At 41.5% G+C, this 19485-nt stretch overlaps 1 protein-coding gene across 1 annotated transcript in view; it reads right to left on the bottom strand.

Moving 5' to 3' along the window:
- Positions 1–4740: 4740 nt before the first annotated feature.
- The window catches only part of efna2a (ephrin-A2a), an 80377-nt gene continuing 65632 nt past the window's right edge, over positions 4741–19485 (bottom strand). The window contains exons 2-4 of the mRNA XM_080479360.1: positions 14290–14582; positions 9018–9083; positions 4741–7294 (exon numbers count right to left, since the gene is read on the bottom strand). Of these exons, the coding sequence (XP_080335486.1) occupies positions 7170–7294; positions 9018–9083; positions 14290–14582 (484 nt within the window). The 3' untranslated portion in view covers positions 4741–7169. The remainder of the gene's footprint in view (positions 7295–9017; positions 9084–14289; positions 14583–19485) is intronic.

Raw genomic sequence — 19485 nt, forward strand, 5'->3', positions numbered from 1 at the left:
TATTGTTGGTGCTCAAGTTTTAATTATTATATAATGTAAATCAAATAAAAGGAACTTCTTAAATAAACATCTGCTTTTGAGAGAGATTTTCCTTGTTCCCTATATGTATTCAGTTCCTTTGATTGTCAGAAAGGCAATACACTTGTATGTTTCTAAAGTATCATGTTGTTAAGGCTCATTTTTGATGAATTAGTGATGATTAGTGGCTTTTTGCCACTACCGGAAGTCAGCGCCTATTTGCCATGGCGCAGCCGTCCACTAGCGTTGGCTGCGCAGTCTAGAGTTTATATATATTTATATATACAGTATATGTGTGTGTCTAGAGAGTATTGAGCTAGATTGTTCAAAGTACCCACTGTTCCTGAATGCAACACAATTTAGGGAAGGTCCTGAGCTTTCTTGATGCTGTCGCTCAAAATACCACACCCTCCTCGGTCGAAGCCACGCCCACCACAAAAGTTTAAACATGAAGAAAACACTATGTTAAAGTGGAAAAAAAGAAGTTTTGAAGGTGAATTTTTTTTTTTAACCCGTAAACAGGATTTGAATGTGAAAAAAAAATAAGGTTATAAGCTGAAAACATTTAACTTGCAACTGAAAAAAAAATAACACCTAAAATTTGAAAAATATATTTAAAAGTGAAAATTTTAATTAAATGATTTGATCAACAGAATTCCAGAGCTGAATCAAAATTATCTTTAAGTTAAATTTTTTTTTTTTTACATACACTTATTTTTATTTTGAAGGGGGGGGGCACCTTCAAGATCAAACCTTGAACTTTCAGTTTCAATTATTTTTATAATGTGTTATTTATTTCGAGGCATTTTATTGCTTACAATCCTCCCAGTTTCAGAGCGGCATTTTCTTCTCATTCATCTCAGTTGATTATTCATTTCCAAGATTAACATACAAAACATATGATTGATGAAACCAGAAGCCTTTCGAGTTGTTGGCTCCAACTCACTGACGACATGAACGCAGCACATGATGGTGCGCATGTACTGTCATATGACTCTTGAGAGAGAGAGAGAGAGAGAAAAGGCGCTGCTCATTCTCCCCACATGAGTGCAGCATTTACCCTTCACCTAGACCCCCCCCCCCCCACCCCCACCCTACCCTCTCCCTACCGCCCCTCATCTGGGTATTTGACATGAATGCAGAGAGCTGGATATTTTTCATGGGATTTCTGAGCGATACTCTGAAATCCGAGCCTCTAGCATTTGAATCTGCTGTGTAATTCCCCAAGTTCTATGGTTTTTAAACCACAAGAGCCATTTCAAGGTGACTGCAAAGACACTGGGAATAGTGCCAGGCGTCGTATCAGCTGACAAGAGGCAAGTGTTTTTCCTCTCTAACTGCAGCTAAATATTTTTCCCTGGTGGGTCACCTACTGCTAAATACCTCCAGTCTGCCCTGCGCCGTCTGTAACTTGTACAAGGCTTGCTCCAACCTGCCCTCTCCAAACTGCCCATAGCGTCCAAATGATGCCATGCGCTCTCGGCCCATGTATCTTTTATAGAGTCTACATAGCATGCATTATTCAGCAATAACACACGGCCCATCTGGACTCCTGAGTGTGTCTATGCACGGGTGTCTATGCACGGGTGTGTGGTCTGTAGTTAACTTTCCTGCTGTGCCATTTCACGCCACATCCAACAGTGCTTGAAGAGCTAAGAATTAGTATTTCCTCTCTAATTACAGCTAAGGTATAATGTGTGTGTCTGACAGAGGACGTGTGTGTATGTGTGTGTGTGTGTGTGTGAGAGAGTGAGAGAGACAGAGAGAGACAGAGGGAGAAAGAGAGAGAGGTGTAAAAGTGAAAGGAGACAGAATAGAAAGCAGCAAGTGAAAGAGAGATAAGTGAATGTGTAATAGTGACTACAGATGGCACGTTCAGGATCAAGCTCTTTCATCATGCTGTTGCTCATTAATAGAGATGGGAGTGCTGCCCTAATTCCATAATTCCTAAATCATGCCAGTTAGTTGAATGTGAGGAGACAAAAGTACAGGGAGAGGGGAGAATAGATTGGTCTGCGGCCTATTAGTGTTTCTGAGGGAGCAAGAAAGCAACAGAGGAAGAGATGGACGGGCGGTAAGAAATAGGAAAAGAATGAAGCAGGGTTGCCATCTGTATTTCCTGGCTTTGCTTTCTGGTTGGTGCCAAAACCAACATCTTAAAAGCCAATTTTTTTTCTCGCCAATTATTCTCCCATGTGTACTGCAGCCAATGAGAATAGCTAAAATAATCAAGTGATTAATTAGATCTGGAAGAGAATACATGGGGACATAATAGTGTGTGTATGAGCATGTGTGTCGGTGACATAGCCCAGATCACTAGTTTCTCATGATTTCAAGGGGTACATCTGCTCAATCCTGGCTCCGTTCCAGCTGTGTCACACATCCATCTTTTTCTCTCACAAGGATTGAGACATGGGAATGTTTCTTCCCAGGCTTTGCTTGATCGGGCTTAATTTTACATTAGGCTAATTCCACTGGTACCTGATACTTGTCAGGACAAAGAATTGGCTGACCAAGCGTACATCTCTATATTCAGAGATAATTTTATTCCCTCGTCTCCTTTTCACTGGAATCTACTCTTTCTCCGTTTGAATTGAGCTCTCATATGAAGCAATTTGATGGAAACTAGAGACATCGATAGTCATTAGCCCGCTTTGCACAGGAGGGCCAAACATGGTGAGCCAAGGCTCATCTATTATTCATGTACCTCAGTTTTCCCCCCAAAAACAACGTTTCTGATATTCCTTTTGCATCACGCAGCCAAAAGCGACAAGTCAGTGGTTTCAAATAACACTTTTAAAACGGAGATGAGAAATATTTCAGGCGAGCAGTGGGCCTTACAAAATCTCAGCGGGGGATAATGTCTATTGTCTATCTGTCCATTCATGTCCGGATCTGGTGAAAACCTATTGAGTTTGAAGAGGGATGGAAACATTTCATGTTCTCTTTTTAAATATTGAAGGCTTAACCAGATTGTAATTGTTCCAGGTATGGCTCAAGGACATTTTGATGGGCGTGTTTTATATTGATGGGCTCACACTGCTAACGGTAGAGAACGAGACCCAGCTTCCTAACTTTTGGAAAAAAAAAAAAAAAAAAAAAAATGTGACTATAACATTTGAAAAGTTATTAAAAAAAGATACAATAAAATCATACATTTATTACCAGGATTAGTGCAACCCCATGCAGAAATATTACAATTGATAAGTATTATTTCTTTATAAATAATGGACACACCCCTTGTAGGGAGACAATTACTCTTGTCTACACAGTGTTATCTTTTTTTCTTTAAAAAAAAAAAAGAGAAAAAATCCCCCCCCCCCCCAATGTTTGATTCTTTGTCATTTCGACTTGAGGGGCAGTGTTGCCCTGGAGGCTGAGGTCAGGGAATCAAGCTGGTTTTGAATCCCACTACAGACAGATCACTGCTGTGCGTCCCTGAGAAAGGCCGGCAGCCCCCCCAACTGCCAATGAAGGGCATTCGGTGTAAAACCTGTGCCAAATTAAACCTGACGAACACATGATCCACCGCGGTCGCACAGAAAACAGAAAAAAAAACAACCCAAGATGATTGTATCATTTCAGCTTGAGAGGTATCAAGCACTTCAAAAGTAGCTCCATCTGGTGAGGACTTCAGGGAGAAAGTATGAATGATGAAAATAAATACAAGCCAGAAGCCAAACTCTTTCCAAACTGAAGCAGGAACTGAAATAAAATGTGAAAGTAGTGCGACAAAAATAAACCAGTGAATGCGCGCTGTTGTTATGAGTTTGGAATATTGACATGAATAACCTGATGTATGGAGTTAAACAGCTGCTGACAGCTCGCCAGGTGCAATGAACCCACAGGAGAAGACGAGAGAGTAATGAGATGACATAATTAAAAGAGCACCTGTCAAACCCCGAGTGATGGAAGTGGAGACCGTTTGCGTTAATTAATTTCAAATGTAGACTTCTAATTTCATTTATAAACTTATGGCCGTTTTCGTCATCGAGTCATGTTTTTTGTTCTTCCCGTTTTTATTGAATTACCAACTGCAATAAAAATATATATTGTAATAGTTCTGACTCTTCTGGTGTTCACCTTTTCATCTCTGTGTACATAAATAACACAGAAATGATGAAGTACACATCTGAAATGTGACAGAGAAGTCAAGTTTTCTTTTTCAAAAGTTGAAAACAAAGAGTGGAACAATGCGGTTCGTAAACTGATATATATATATTTTTTGCAAAGATTTGAAAAATTATAGCTTTAAAACAAATAGTATGTACTCAACAGAACAATTGTCCTGACCAGAGTAAGAGGATTGATAAATTACAGGATGATGACAAATTGGATTGGACTAAAGTTGGATTTTTTTGGGGGGGGGGGACCAGAACCTTTCTGAGAGTCTGATGGGAACGAGAGCGGAAAGGCTATCAAGCTATTCGGTCTCCATGTTGTCAGCAGTTTAGATTAACTGTCACATCATTGAGGGAGAAACAGCTGAAGATTGGAACGAGGGAGGGGGGGGGGGGGGTTCATCTGAATAATTTCATGCTTTGACTGGCAAACGTTCAACCATCCAAAGACGTTGACGTCAGAGGCAGAAAAAACAGGCAAAATAAAAATCCAGGTTGCATTAATACAATCATCTGTGACTCTGAGGGGAGAAAAAAAAAAACACACACACACACAAGAATAAAGTTAGTTTACATTTCCATGAAGAAATTCCACTCACTTGGTCTGTTTTGTTGAGTAGACAAAAAGACAATCTTTATTTGTGTGTTTCTCTCCTTGCTCTGACTTCTGTGTTTAATTTGACTGACTGACTTTAATGACTGAGGTCAGCTTCCACAAAAACACCACGAACAGAAAAGGAGACAAACTCATACATGACGCCCAGACCTGGAGGCCTCCTACCACTACCAACCATGTATCACAAACCAGAGAAGAAGAAGAACGATAGAAGGACAGCATCAGTGGAATAGAAGAAGAGAAGACACAATTTTTTAATCTTCCACAGGCTATATCCCATCACTGCATCCCACACAGGAGTAATTAACAGTGATTTTAAATGCTACAAAAATAAGATGAAATAGGGAAAGAAGTGTTTCCCCTTTTGTTTGTGTTTTCTTGAGTGTGTGTCTGTGTGTGTGTGTGTGTGTGTGTCTTTGTACATGTTTGTATGTCCATGCCATGTCTTCGTAAATGTCTAGATCTGCATTTGCTCCTCAACATATGTCGGTTCTTGTGTGTATCTGTACATGGGTCATCCTCCGTGTGTGTGTGTGTGTGTGTGTGTGTGTGTGTGTGTGTGTGTGTGTGTGTGTGTGTGTGTGTGTGTGTGTGTTCACAGTGCTTACTCATTATGTTCACTTCCCAACATTAAAGAAGTCTCAGTCCCATGATAAACACACACTTTCTCACCCTCCTCCACTCACTCTACCTCTGTGCGTTTCCATTTATAGTCATGTCCATGGATGCCCCAACCATCTCAGAGGAACAGTCTTGTTATCAAAGACTACGTGTGTGTGTGTGTGTATATATATATGTATGTGTGTATGTGTTTGTGCATGCGCATGTGTGTTTTTGTGATGCTACCACGCACACACACACACATCGCCTCATTTGCCATAGTCCATGCGCTTCCCTTGTTGGTTTAACCCTCAGACCCAGGACCAGCTTCAGTCAGTGTTTATGTTCATTGTGATCTGGCCTGGGCTCCGAGGGCTGATTTGCAGTCGGTTTCACCCTGTGGGTCCATTTATCTCGCGGCCCAAGCTAATCCATCAACGACTGAGAGCCAGACGGGAGAAACCGTGTGAGGAGAGAGGTTGGATTTTCCTTTTGATGTCTGAAAAAGTCTCAGGGAGAGCAAAGAGAGCGGGAGCAGGGTGTTTCTCATTTTCCTCATGAAAAAATATATCATCATTAGAAACAAGATTGATCTGAAGGTTTCACAGTGGTCATGCAACTTGAGTGTCGCCTCCTTTTCTCATCGTCCTCTGTTCCTCCTTATATCAACCCCCTCCTTCTCTCCCTTCCCACATACCGTCCCTTTAAAATCCCCAACCCGTCCATCCTGCCGGTCCGAGAGAAGGTACTGTAAGTGACCACAGTCATAATAATACAGAAAGACAAAGAGGTGGGTGACCAGTGGTACATTCATACATGGGAAAGTCATGGTTCCAAAAGTCACCCGACCCAATCGACATTAGACAGTGCTGAAGATGCCTGTACTGACCAGGCTGTGATAAATGCTTTGTTTAGAAACATGAATAAGACAAACAAACCCAACCTGAAAATCTACATCTCATCAAACCCACCCAGAACATGCCCTCAACCCGCCCACTTAAACAGGCTATGGTTATACTTGTCAATATAATGTGAAATCTGAGCTTATAAAAAAAAAAAAAAAAAAATCTAACTGCATGAATTTAATATCACATCGCCCAGACTGCATCTGAAAATATTAACACGTAACATCGTACTTTCAGGCAGTCATATTTATTCAAATCAGTGCTTGCATTGTGTCCCCTTTTCTTTTCTATGCAGGCCACTCTTTGCTCCCCTCTTCGTTTGCTCTCTTTCTCACTGGAGTTGGAATTGGTCCAGATAGTATAGAATTTCAATTACAATGCAAGCTTGGCTACTCCCAATTCTTGGTTTGAGGATGGGATAGCAATGTGAGCAAAATCCAATTTTTGTGCATCCAGGCCTATCGCTTAATGCATCCTTCCGTGATTGGATGATAGGAATTGCACTGAAACGACAAGTTTAATCATAGCCACGGCTACATCTACCCCAACAGTGGCCAAGAGTCAATAGTTAAATCAAAAGAACCCCCTGATATGAGTGCAGAGACATTTCTCTTGTGTTTTTCAGCTGAGAGGTGCTGTTCCACCCACAATTCAGGGATCAGAGATTAAGGGTGGCTTCCCAGACAGCTCAAACCCCCAGCCCTCTCAGCCAGGCCTGGGAAGGGTGTCCGTGGCTGGGCCAGGAGGGGGGCTGGCAGTGGGGGTGGTTGGTGGTTGTATTGAGGTGGAGGTGGGAGAAGGAGAGGGGGTTGGAGACAGAGGGCTTCCCTGAGGGGCGGTGGATTTAGAGGGACAGCCAGCCCAGCCCATTATCCCGGGGTGGGAGCTCCAGGAAGAGAGGGAGAGGGGTCACAGCCAGTAAAAGAGTCCCAGGAACAGTGAGGCCAGAGCAGCTAACAGGGTCATGGTTCCTGCCCTCCAGCTTGGACTTCCATCGGTCAGGAAGGGCTCTGGAGAATCATATCCCGACCCATCTGAAACAGAGAGACCAGAAAAAGAAAAAAAAGACAAACCATCTGAACTGAGAGGGACACACAAGACAGATACCAAGACAAGACACTATAAAACAGAACCAACGGAACAGGGAATAGGAAAGACAAGAGGGGTGGAGGAGTGGACGAAATATGGGAAGTGAGTGACCAACAGCAAAACTGTCACCCGTTTACATCCAAGGAAACGGCCGAGAGTCGATGGCAGAAACGGATGATGGGGGAAGCCGGGAGGAGGGGAGGACGACAGCAACTGAGCTCTGCAGGGGGTTTAACCAACCTAATTACAGTTTAATCACAGAGACTATGAATCTGGAGCAGCTGACACACACAGACACACACACACAGACACACACACACACACACACACACACACACACACACACACACACACACACACACACACACACACACACACACACACACACACACACACACACACACACACACACACACACACACACAAAGACATGGAGTCATACACATGATCAGGCACTCACAGCTCACCCGAGTGACAACATCTCCAAGATGAGATGGAAGTTGCAATGTCAGACACGTTACTTTAACAGCGCAAAAAAAAAAAAAAAAAAGAGCAGGAAACTCAAAGAGGTGCTGCAGCAATGACAGCATTAAAGAATGTATGTTGTTTCAGTAATTATGGAGGAGGAGAGAGTTTCCTTCCCCCTTAGCAAGTAATGGAATGATCTGAGCCTGGAAAGCTGTGAAAGCTGACTCTCTTTTATGAGGATCTTCAAAGCCATGTCATTATCTTGGGAGATATGTTACTACCCAGGTTTGATTCCTCAGTCGGGCTTAGGTTAAAAACTCATGACGTGGAATCCGCATTAAAAAGGATGTACAGGGAGATTTTCTAGATCACGTAAGCGTAGTGTAATGCCTGCCACGATGTGATCCCCATGTCCGCCAGGCGTCTCTTGAGTTATTTTTAAACGGCAATATCAGAGGCCAACGCGACACACTCGCGTGGGCGCCGCACATCGCCGACGCCAATCTGCGAAGGAGCCATTTTCAAAGAAATGTGTTCTACTAGACAGCATGTTGATTGAAAAATAAGTATTGTGCGGCGGGGCAAGTCACGCCTCATCACCTCATCGTCAACTTTATTATCTTTCAAAACAAGGCTGATACTTAAGTAGAATTTTATGTAAATATGTCTCCTAAATGAAGGTCTATTATTGGATTATTTTTTGATTGATTTTATTATTAGATTGGGCCTTCCCCCCTCCCTTATGAGAGAATCCAGCGAGGCTGAGGTTGGTAACATTTTTGAGAGCACTTTCAGCCTGCTCTGTTCTCTTTTTACAAGGACAGAAGGTCTCCCTCACACCCCGTGTGATGTGATGTGATGTGATTTGATGTGAAGTGTGTATGCCACTTTGTGCCCGCGTGCATGCGCACACTTTCCCCACGTCCGTGTGTTATACTCCGTGCTCGTACCCGTGCACACCTGCGTGTGCTTCCATGTGTGAACGTGGCAGAATACGTGCGTGTTTTCACCGCGAGTGTGTGTGTGTGTAGAGGTGTTAAAGTGTTGGCTGGTGAATCAGAGCGGGGAGTGTTGCCGGGGCCTTCCACCAAACCTTTTATTCCCCTTAATTTTACTTTGATAGCCAATCTGGGCTTTTTCGTATAGATGTGGTTGTGTGTGAGTGTGTGTGTGTGTGTGTGTAGTCAGAGCGCGACTTACCTGGAGGTCTGACATACACCTTCAGCTTTAGACATGCCCGCCCCACGTGGTTTGGGTGAGGAGACGCTGGGAAAAAAAAAAAGAGAGAGAGAGAAAGAGAAGAGATTGAATGCGGAGATTAGTTGAGAGATAAAATGGACTGCTCTGCTGATTGCACTCGTACTGCAACAGAGTGCATTTAATAAAAGTCATTTTATGCCTTTTCACTTCTGTGTTTCAGTTATGAAGTTTACTGAGTGCTTGGACCCATAGTCAGGGGTATGCAATGTCAACATGTTATTCCACCAGAATAAAAACAATAAGGGGCCTTCATTACCTACGAGCTTCTTTATCTTAAAAATGTTTTTTTTTTAAATAAATCACAACCTAATCTTAACATCACATGTGATAAATAATAAATGTGACTCAGAATGTTTTATTAAAACAACAAAACAACACATGACAGCAACAAGTGACAGAGCATATTTTTGTGCATAATATAAAATCCATCAAATCAAATCCATATAATATATTTTGTGTCGCACTGAAGGTCAATAAATACACCCTGAGGAAACATATAATATTCACCTCTGCTTCACTAATACTTCATACCAAACATATACGTGTGCTATTTTATGAAATTACTACTCCTTTTTAAAAGGTCACATCATATATTTGTGATCACTGTTTAAGAGTTTTCTGTCTTCGGCCCTGCAGGGTGAGAAATACAGGCCTAATAGGGAGGTTAGAAAACACAGAGACAATGATGCTATTGACCTTTTTGCCAAAAATAATAATAAAATAAAACAACAACACACAAAATAACAGTCTGATTTAATATGCAATTATGCAAAGCACAATTAAATGCTTTTATCTTTTTGGTTGTATTCTAATTTAAAGTAGGACTCTCCTCATAAACATTCAGTTACGCAATTTACTGGGTGACATGGTTGGAATGCTACAAAATCTATTACACCTGTGAAAGTTCCAAACATTTAACTCAGTGGATTTATACTGACACACTGGAACTATAATATAATAATGTAGAAAACAGCTCCATGCATCATATAATAAATAAAGAACCAATCATAAAGACAGTCTCCGTGTCTAAAACACCTTCAGGGAAGGTTTAAAATTGTCTTTATCCAGAAACTGATATTATTGTTATCTTCATCAGATGCTGGCTTTTATTTTATATTATTGGTATGAGTGACATGTAGTTGTACAGTTATGTTTCTATCTTATAATTTTAATGAATAATCACTGAATTAACTCAGTACTAAGAGTGTGTCTTTCAATAACATAATTAATGGTTTTAATATTCATTTATTTATTTTATCATGATTTTCTTCCTAAAACGTAAGGATAATTAAAAAATCTTTCTTCGACTCGTCTTTTAAGTGTCACCTACAGATAAGAGCTTTCTTGATGCTTTCCTCTGGGGAAGAGAAGCCCGAGCCACATTTTTGATAAACCGTCGTGTAATCTTGAAACGAACATGTCAGAAATTGGGACTCGATATAGAAGAAGACTTTACTTTCATGACTGAACGTGTCAAGGATTTTTCTAAACTGGCTTTATTATAGTCATCAATGCAGCCTATTACTTTTTAATGGCATTCCGTGCCTGAAGCGGTTGGAGAATTTCTCAAATGTCCTTTCAAGTTCTCTTAAACCAATGCGCCCGTGCTTGTGAAGTGTCATAAACACAACAATTTCTTCAGGCAATGTAAACAAATTTGCGAGGGCTCAGGCGGCACACTGGGATTCAGTCACACTTCCATTCATATACCCGAGGGTAATAACTGGCTCTCAACTCGACCTGACCTAAATGTCTCAGGAATGGAGAATATAATCCATTCAAATTCCACACATATGCAGGTCCATCCTGTAGTGAGGTGACAGTGCAAACCACTGATCCACTGTGCTGCCGGGGCTGAATGCCACCCCCACAAAATGAGAAAAATGTTAAAAAGTAACTGTGATTCAAACTTCAAAGTGGAGTAAATGAAATCGAAGCTGGGTTTTTAGTCCCACCTCACTCTGATGTGAAATAGAGCTGGAGACCTTAAAGGAGGAGGTGACCAAGCCTCTGACCACTCACGAATGATGGCATGCGCACACACACACACACACACACACACACACACACACACACACACACACACACACACACACACACACACACACACACACACACACACACACACACACACACACACACACACACACACACACACACACACACACGGATGTATAAGCAAATGTGCACACAAAGAAGCGGTGACAGAAAAGTGCACGGAGACCTATTGCCCTTTTCCCTTGAGGAAGTCCGCATAGCCAGAGTCCATAGTGACCCCAGTGAGAACCATCATCAAGATCCACAGTGCACAGGAAATAAACCTGACCCTTCCTCTGCCCTCTCCTCCCTCCTTTTCCGCCCATAACTCCTCCCTTCATCCTATCCTCTACCCTTCACCTCCTTTACCCTTTAATACCTATTACCTACATAGCTCACTTGCTTTACCTCAATTTTCTTGGAACCGTCTGCCTACACTTTTTTACAGTGTGTGTAAAAAGCGTGTATTGGTCCTCTATGAAGTTTTTGACGGGTTATTGTGGATTTCTCTTCCTGTATGTGTTTGTTTTTCAGCTTTTGTACATCTTTACTAAATCATGACACATGATGGGAGACAAAGGCCAGAGAAAGATTTTTCTTTACTCCATCCTCGTAAATACTGACAATTTGCGCTTCTGTCATTTTCTTTAAAAGTGTTATCCGCTCTCCCAGCGCCTCTTTCTCAGCATATCTGCAATCTAGTGTCTCCTGAAAACCCATTGAAAATCACTCAACCTCATCAGATGGCAGCTGGGAGAAGTAAGGGGTGGAGTGGACCTGTCAATGTGTCAACCTCATGACAAATACACACAGAAACATACACACAGGGCACACACTCGCACCGGTTTAGTGATAAATCACCATCAAAGATCAGTATGTTTCATACAGGAGATCACACACACACACACACACACACACACACACACACACACACACACACACACACACACACACACACACACACACACACACACACACACACACACACACACACACACACCCTTGTTGTCCCACATCAATACTGACCTGCGTATGATTGTGTGATTGAACGTGTGCGTGTGAGTGTGTGTGCACGAGACAGTGAGAACCAAATAATGTGTGTGTTTGCGTGTGTGTAGATGTCAGTCAAGATGATGGACATGGCCTTTCACGGACTCACAATCGCTTGACAACTGACCCCCTCGATATTCCCCAACCCCCCCCCCCCACACACACACACATACACACCCATATAGAAACACACTCACAAACACTCCAGTCATGTGGAATACACCCCTTAGGGGGTCCCAGAAACACAATACCATAGTCAGCAACTATACAACTGTGGAGAGGCCCTAACCATTCTTACATGAGGATGAAAACAAAAGGGTGTGTGTGTGTGTGTGTGTGTGTGTGTGTGTGTGTGTGTGTGTGTGTGTGTGTGTGTGTGTGTGTGTGTGTGTACACCGACTGGGAAAAGTGCAATAGGACATGGTGTGGCTGTTATCTTTGCCTCCTTAGCTTTCTGACACTCGCCTGCTGAGTCTTTGTGAAAATGGAGACAAGTCAAATTGGCAAATAGTTGCAGATAAGTACTACCACAGTAATATTTGTTGTATTACCAAATGCCTCTTGGCAGTTTAAAATTGCAATTATTTGTAGAAAATCTGAATGCTGAAACATTTAAACTATGTGTTACTGACTGTCAGTAATTTATTTTTTAGCCTTGCTGATGACCCACTGATGCACTTTTGAAAAGATACCACTGTGAAATGAGAATCACTGTCCAAGGGCAAAAAAAAGAAAAAAAAAAAAAAAACTCAAAGAAATCAGTCTTTCTCACATGCTGACCTGAAACTGAGGGCACAGGACCTTCATCCCTTTACGAGTCATGGTGAGAATGCATCATCTCCTGCTAAAAAGGTTAAGGTCAGTTTTCAGCCAACTGTGCAGCGGGTAATGCGCAGAGACATGAAGAGAACCGTGTCAGGCTACAAACTGGTGGAAATGCCACTTGGTAAAAATATAAACTTTTATCACAATGTAAGGTTTAGTGTGACTTTCACAGAGCATCGCAGTGGTAAAGTCAGTGAATGACACAGTGACACAAGTGATTATCATGTATTTGCAGAAGGATGACTTTCGTAAAGTCATTTCGGCAGCGCTATTGGCAAAATGTGACTTTTTATAGGTCACAGTTACCCAAGAATATATTAATGTATTGCTGAGTGTGCACACATCAACTGGTCACTGCATAGCTACTTGAGACTGCCTTCAGTCAAAAAAAACAATTCATTTCCCTAAATTTCCTATTTGAATGCCTTAAACAACTTAAACTTAGATTTTGCTCGCACACGGCCTATTTTGATAGTGCGAAAGACAAATGTCTTCTTTATCAGATAAATACATTTCTTCTACGTTTCGTAGGCACTTTATGGATTTAAATTGACATTGTTTTGTAAAGTCAAGCAGCTCCTGCTTTCAAAGAAAGAGTGAGTCTTATTGCAGGTGCAAGAAAGTTTAGACACTGACAGCGAAGCTTTTGAAAGTCAATTTAATGTGCTTTTCTGTGATTACCAACTGATCTTGTGCTAAACTGCCCGGATGCGGTAAATCTGTCCCACCCATCTGGCACACGGAGCAGCTGAAAACAATGTTTAAGAGTAATTTGAACCGACTACTTGTCCTAAGCCTGGTGGTGGAATTATAGCTTTTTAACTTTCTCCAGAAAAACAGTCTCAGGGGCGCAAGGCCCATCTGTGATACTAATACATCACTTGTTGAAGGGAGGAGAAACATCAATAAAGCTAATATAAAAATGATTACAAACTACGCCTGGCGACATTTTTACCACTTTACTGAGCACACCATTTATGATCTCGACAGAAGCGGAGGCATACAGCAAGAAATGAAGAGAATAAGGGAGATGAGTGAGAGATGGAGGTGTTTTTATGCACGCCTGTGGGTGTATGAGCGGCATGTTGGGCTGTGTTTGGGAATGGTCTCTATCAAGTTCTGTTGATTGCGTATTTACATCTTGTTTGCAAATGCATATTGAGCGGGAGCGTAGTTAACAAGCAAATACAGACGCACACGCAGTCACTTGCATGTACACAACAAACAGAGAAAGAGCCTTTCCCGGAGCACAAAATCTCCCGTCATGCCAAAAGTACACTTTACTTAGCTGATAACCTACAGATGTAGTAGTACTCGTGTCCAGGCCTGAACTCAAAGCCCAGGGAGAAGGGGGTGAAGAGCTGGAACTTCTCTGAGAAGCGCAGAGGTCCGTCAGGACCGCTGGGACGGTTGCACTCCCAGCGTTTGAAGCCACGCATCCTGTGCTGGCAGGAAGTGTAGCCCTCATGGTTAACCATGAACAAGATGTAGCGCTCCATGCGCCCGTGGGACGGAGGACCCTCGTAGTAAGGACAGTAGATGTCTAGATAGTCATTAATGTTCACCGCCACCCTGTACTCTCCATGCCAGAACCTAGAAGACACAAAGAAAGCAATGAATTAAAAAGTTGTCATGCATAAAAATAATCACAAATAGGCTCGGGAATATGCAGAGAATCAGTGAGCGAATGTCTATGGGGGATAGTTTGCAGAGATAAAATTAAATTGTGTGATGCATTTATTGAGAAAACCCACATATTCCCTCTAAACTATGAATATTTACCTATATTGGATTTCTGTATGATTGCACAGCATGAAGGTGAGTGTCCACTTAGTGTAGTCATGTGTAACGTAACTGTATGAAATTGTTCAATTTATGTTCTTGCACATCTCCAGAGGCAGATCAGAGGTCACAACAGCAACCCAGAGATCTCCCATATTGCTCAAGGACAGTTCAACAATTGCTTTCTGATTGGCGATATTTAAACCATCTGAATCATTGCAGCATGCAGCAAAAACATCCTGGAGGGGAACTTTTTTTCTTTCTTATTTAATAAAAAAAATAATAATTAAAGGCCAGGAGAAAAAAAAAAAAAAAAAAATCAATGATAATCCCTCTGGTTCATGCAGCCGTTTGCATAGGAACCAACCCCATTTTAATAAAACTTGGTGAGCTACGCTTCATGGGAATTAGTAACATGTTGGAAAAATTGGCTTCTTTTTCCACCCCCAGAGTGCTTGAATGAGCCGACTGGTATGATACTCGAGAGAAGTGGGTCATGTGATGGTAGAAAGCACACATTATTATCCCAACCCCTCCAGCACTCGCGGCTGTGGTGAACGTCCACTTAGTTCAGTACACACGTGGATCACTGGGGTTGGCATGATGAATAGAAGTGGGTCATAGGTTAGTGAGGAAGTGATGTTAGTATAGGCACACATTGTGGAGTGTCTATAATTTTTCCAGCCATAATCTCCCCTCTGGCACACGGTTAGAAAGCTTGTGCTGTGAAACACAGGTAACATGTAAAGATACACGAGATGGTGTATTCACTTGGTACCATCTCCCTTTTGAACGACTTCTGCTCCTCAGCTATAACAAACTAAAGACATGTGGTTGCATGATGTCCTAATAGTATAAGCTGTAGTAATGTTTATACTTTGGCTCAAGGGTTGCTTGCATGGAAACTGAACTTGTGTTTACAATCATAAAGTCACTGGAGTGGAGCAGTCTCTCTCAAAGGATAAGAGTAATGATATTCTATATTTTTGTTATTGCCAACAAATGTCATTAAAAGACCCAAACTAACAAAATGCTGAATTTCTCCTTCCAATTTTAAACTCGTCATCTTGTCTGCAGTCCTTGCAATCCTTTTTTTTTTTTTTAAAGAGACCATTTGTTTTTTTACAGGTCTATGAAAAAAATACTTTTATGTGGAAAAAAAAAAAGGTCAAAGTAATTGCCTAAAATAGCTCAATTCTGTATTTATTTATTTTCTTTTTTTTTTTACTGTTATTCAGTGAACAATGAATTTGCATTTTCTCTGGACTATTTTCAGCAGTGGATTACTATCCTCCGCTCTATCGAGTGTTTATGTCAGCAGGATGTGTATGTGGGATTTACTCAAAATGCATTATGTGCATGTTTTCAATAGTGGAGCTGATTTGAGCTCAATGGAGCAAAGCAATAAGCCCCATCAGGTGATGGATACAGAAAATAAGATTCATAACCCAAGAAAATATACACAATAGCAAAAAAAAAATGTTCAACATAACAAACTGCTTTAATAAGCCAAAGAAGGTGATGTTGAATGTCCTAAATCTGCAAAGGAAACAAATACTTTAATGAGTACTTGATACTTATGGGATATTCTAGTGTCCTCCCAAAGTCACACAAAAACATACATTTGAGGATAATTAGTGACTCTAAATTGCACAGTTGTAAAAGTAACTATGTGTGGTTGTCTGTTTCTAAGGTTTTTGACCTGTCCAGACTGTAAACGACCCTCTGTTGGATATTCATGCTTTTCACCTAAACACATTAATATCTTTTAAAATCAATTTAATCTTTGAGTTTCTTTTTACACTTTATAAATGATACATTGTAGGTGCACGACTTGATAATCCTCCTCACTGCATTCAAAATTGTATTAGTTTGTTCCAACATCAGTGTGATATGTCACAGTGGAGTATTAGTTAGTATTCATGACAAAATATTAGAGGACGGTGTGTAGAGTTTGCATGTTCTCTCTGTGTATATTTTCTTTTTTGGGCTCTGGGCGTACCCTGTCTTTGCCCATAGTCAGCTGGAATCGGCTCCAGCTCCCCCAGTGACCCTGAAATGGATAAAGTGGTATGGTGGATGGATCTGTGTGTTGCATTAAGTCTCTCCACAGAGGCGTCCAAGACTCTGCGTGTCGAGCGGACACTTCCTCGGTTGCTTGTAAGTGTCATCAGCGCTCTCTATGGCCGCGATCAATTTAATTTCAAATGTACCACATCAGATACATCTGAAATTCAGCTGCTGCACAAAATCAAATCTTGTCTCTCTCGTAGCTCGGTAAATTTGAGAGGCAGGAAAATATCTTCAATCAGATGAGCATAAACAAAGCCAGTTGTCGGGCAATCTCGTCGTCTCAGATGGCACGCACATGAGCAGATTGAGCTTTTTAAACAAATTCATCATTTTCCCCCCTCACCTTGGCAGTAATTGATTGCCTGGAATGAAGACATTTTGGTCTAAGCACTTGTGGTTAGAGGGATATTTAGCTTTGGGACAAATTATCCCTATACCGGCAGTCCTATCTCTCTCCCAGAGGGCAAATCAGGAAGTGAGTTAGATGTGAAATGAGCGTCTTCATGCTTCGGTGCCCTATCAGAGCGCGTTTTGCAGCTTCTAAAGGGATCCTTGAACAGATCATTTAGAGACATTGATCCACTGGGGAGCTCCTCTCGGCTCTCTCTGCTCCCAATCAACTCTGATTAACAACTAAAGGGGGAAAGCAGAGAGAGAAACAGAGGGGAAGGTGCACAGAATGAGAATAAAAGGGCAGAAGGAAAGGAACAGAGGGAGAGAGACGGAGAGAGTAAAGGTAGGGGAAGAATGGAAATGTGTGTGGAATGAGGACAATTGAAAGGAAAAGAGGAGGGCATGCAAACGGATAATGAGAATGCATGGGAAGACAGTAGAAGAAATTAGAAGAGGAGGTAAAGGCCAACTGGAGGAAGAGCAGATGGAGGAGGAGTTCTTCTGTCTTTTATTTCAATTTGTACAAGTGTGGTTTTCCATCTGAGACAAATGTGTTTCGCCTCACTGCCATCTGAATGTACTTTGGGTATACAATTACATATATGAGCATGTTTGTGTCCCCGCATGCGAACATCTGTGGGTGTGTGAGTTTGTGTGTGTGTGCGTGTGTGGCCGGGTAAATGGCCGTGTGGTAATGTGGGCCTCGATGAGTGAGGATGCTCAAGACCAAGGAAGGTCTAATGGGTCTGGATACATTAGGTAGATTTAAGCTACTCAGCGCCCTGCCCTGTTCTTGTAACACCGTCTGCATATCTAATACACCGATGGAAAAGGGACCTGCGTGTGCAGGCGTGCACGTGTGGGGTGCACAGGTGTGTGTCGCCACACTGTGAGCAGTTAATCAGTATACAATGGTGTGTAGATGACTTTGTGTGCCTCTTCTACTTTCAGGCTGTGTGTCGTTTGGAATTAAACACACACACTGCACTGGCCGAAAAGACATGGGAATGCACTCACACTTACAACATGTCTCTTTCTGAATGCATGCGCACGGGCGTGTGCGTGTGTTGATATGAGGCCGTCTCTTTTTTTTTAGATGAGCTCTGAAATTTTTTTTTAATAAAAACTGAAATGTTTATATCCATATTATTGTAATTGATCATTGATGTAAAACTGTTTATATTCCAGAGCTCCACAGGTTTCACTATGATACAGTGATCATAAAGAGTGTTCTTTAAACAATACCAACATATATTTCTGCACTGCATTAGATTGTTTGCACTAGTATTCATTTTTCTGTTTGAAACATTTACTTCAAACACGCTGTGCATATTAGACTACATCTCTCATCTCATGTGTAGGGATAACAAACACCCTTTACAGTGTGTGTGACATTAACCAGAGACTATCAAAAAAGAAAACAAAGGATGGAAATGTAAGAAAGAAAGAAATATAAAATAAGATAAAGTTGAAGGTACCTTAGTGTGGAATCACTATGTCACAGGTTAAAACTGCACACTGGTTATTAGGTTCAATTGTAAGACACTTATTTTTAGGAGAAAAGCTGCATAAAAGAACCAAGAACCCTAACCCTAACCCTTTTAATTAATTTAAAAAAAAACAATGTTTGCTATTCTATCATTCATGTTGGGTGTGTGTGTGTTTTTTTTAAAAATAGTTTTGATGGCATTATTCAGTCCTAAGAAATGGACAGATGTTGGGCACATGTGGTACTTTGGCTGTTCGGGACTGACAACTAGTGTGAGATCAACGAAAAATAATGGTTAAGATGAAAATTACTGAGAATAAAGAAGCAGACGTACAGTTTCACTGTTTGATGAGACTACCCCACCATTGATGTACAGAGACTCTCTCTAAATAAGCTGTGTTTTGTTTTAATCGATTGGATGTCACGAGATACTTCACACTCTCATCTGAAGGCGAGCGCTCGAGTTGGGCAATCATAGCGAGCAGACGTACAGCCAACTTGGTGGCATTGAGACGATGGTTTAGCTCTTCACAGCAGTGCTTGTGTTTCATGGGACCACTCAGAACAATTAATTGCCCACCCCTGGTTGAAGTAGCAGTGCTCAACTGACATCACGAGAACACTTTCCCTCAGGCTCAGTGTGAATGGATCAAAAGCTCCACATAAATGCACCGAACATGACTAAAAGTAGAATTTTGACAAGTTTGACAGTCCATCACGGGCTTAACACAAAGTACCGCGATTTTTACACAATCACAC

This window comes from Lipophrys pholis (assembly GCF_963383615.2).
Source record: "Lipophrys pholis genome assembly, chromosome: 14".
NCBI lineage: Eukaryota > Metazoa > Chordata > Actinopteri > Blenniiformes > Blenniidae > Lipophrys > Lipophrys pholis.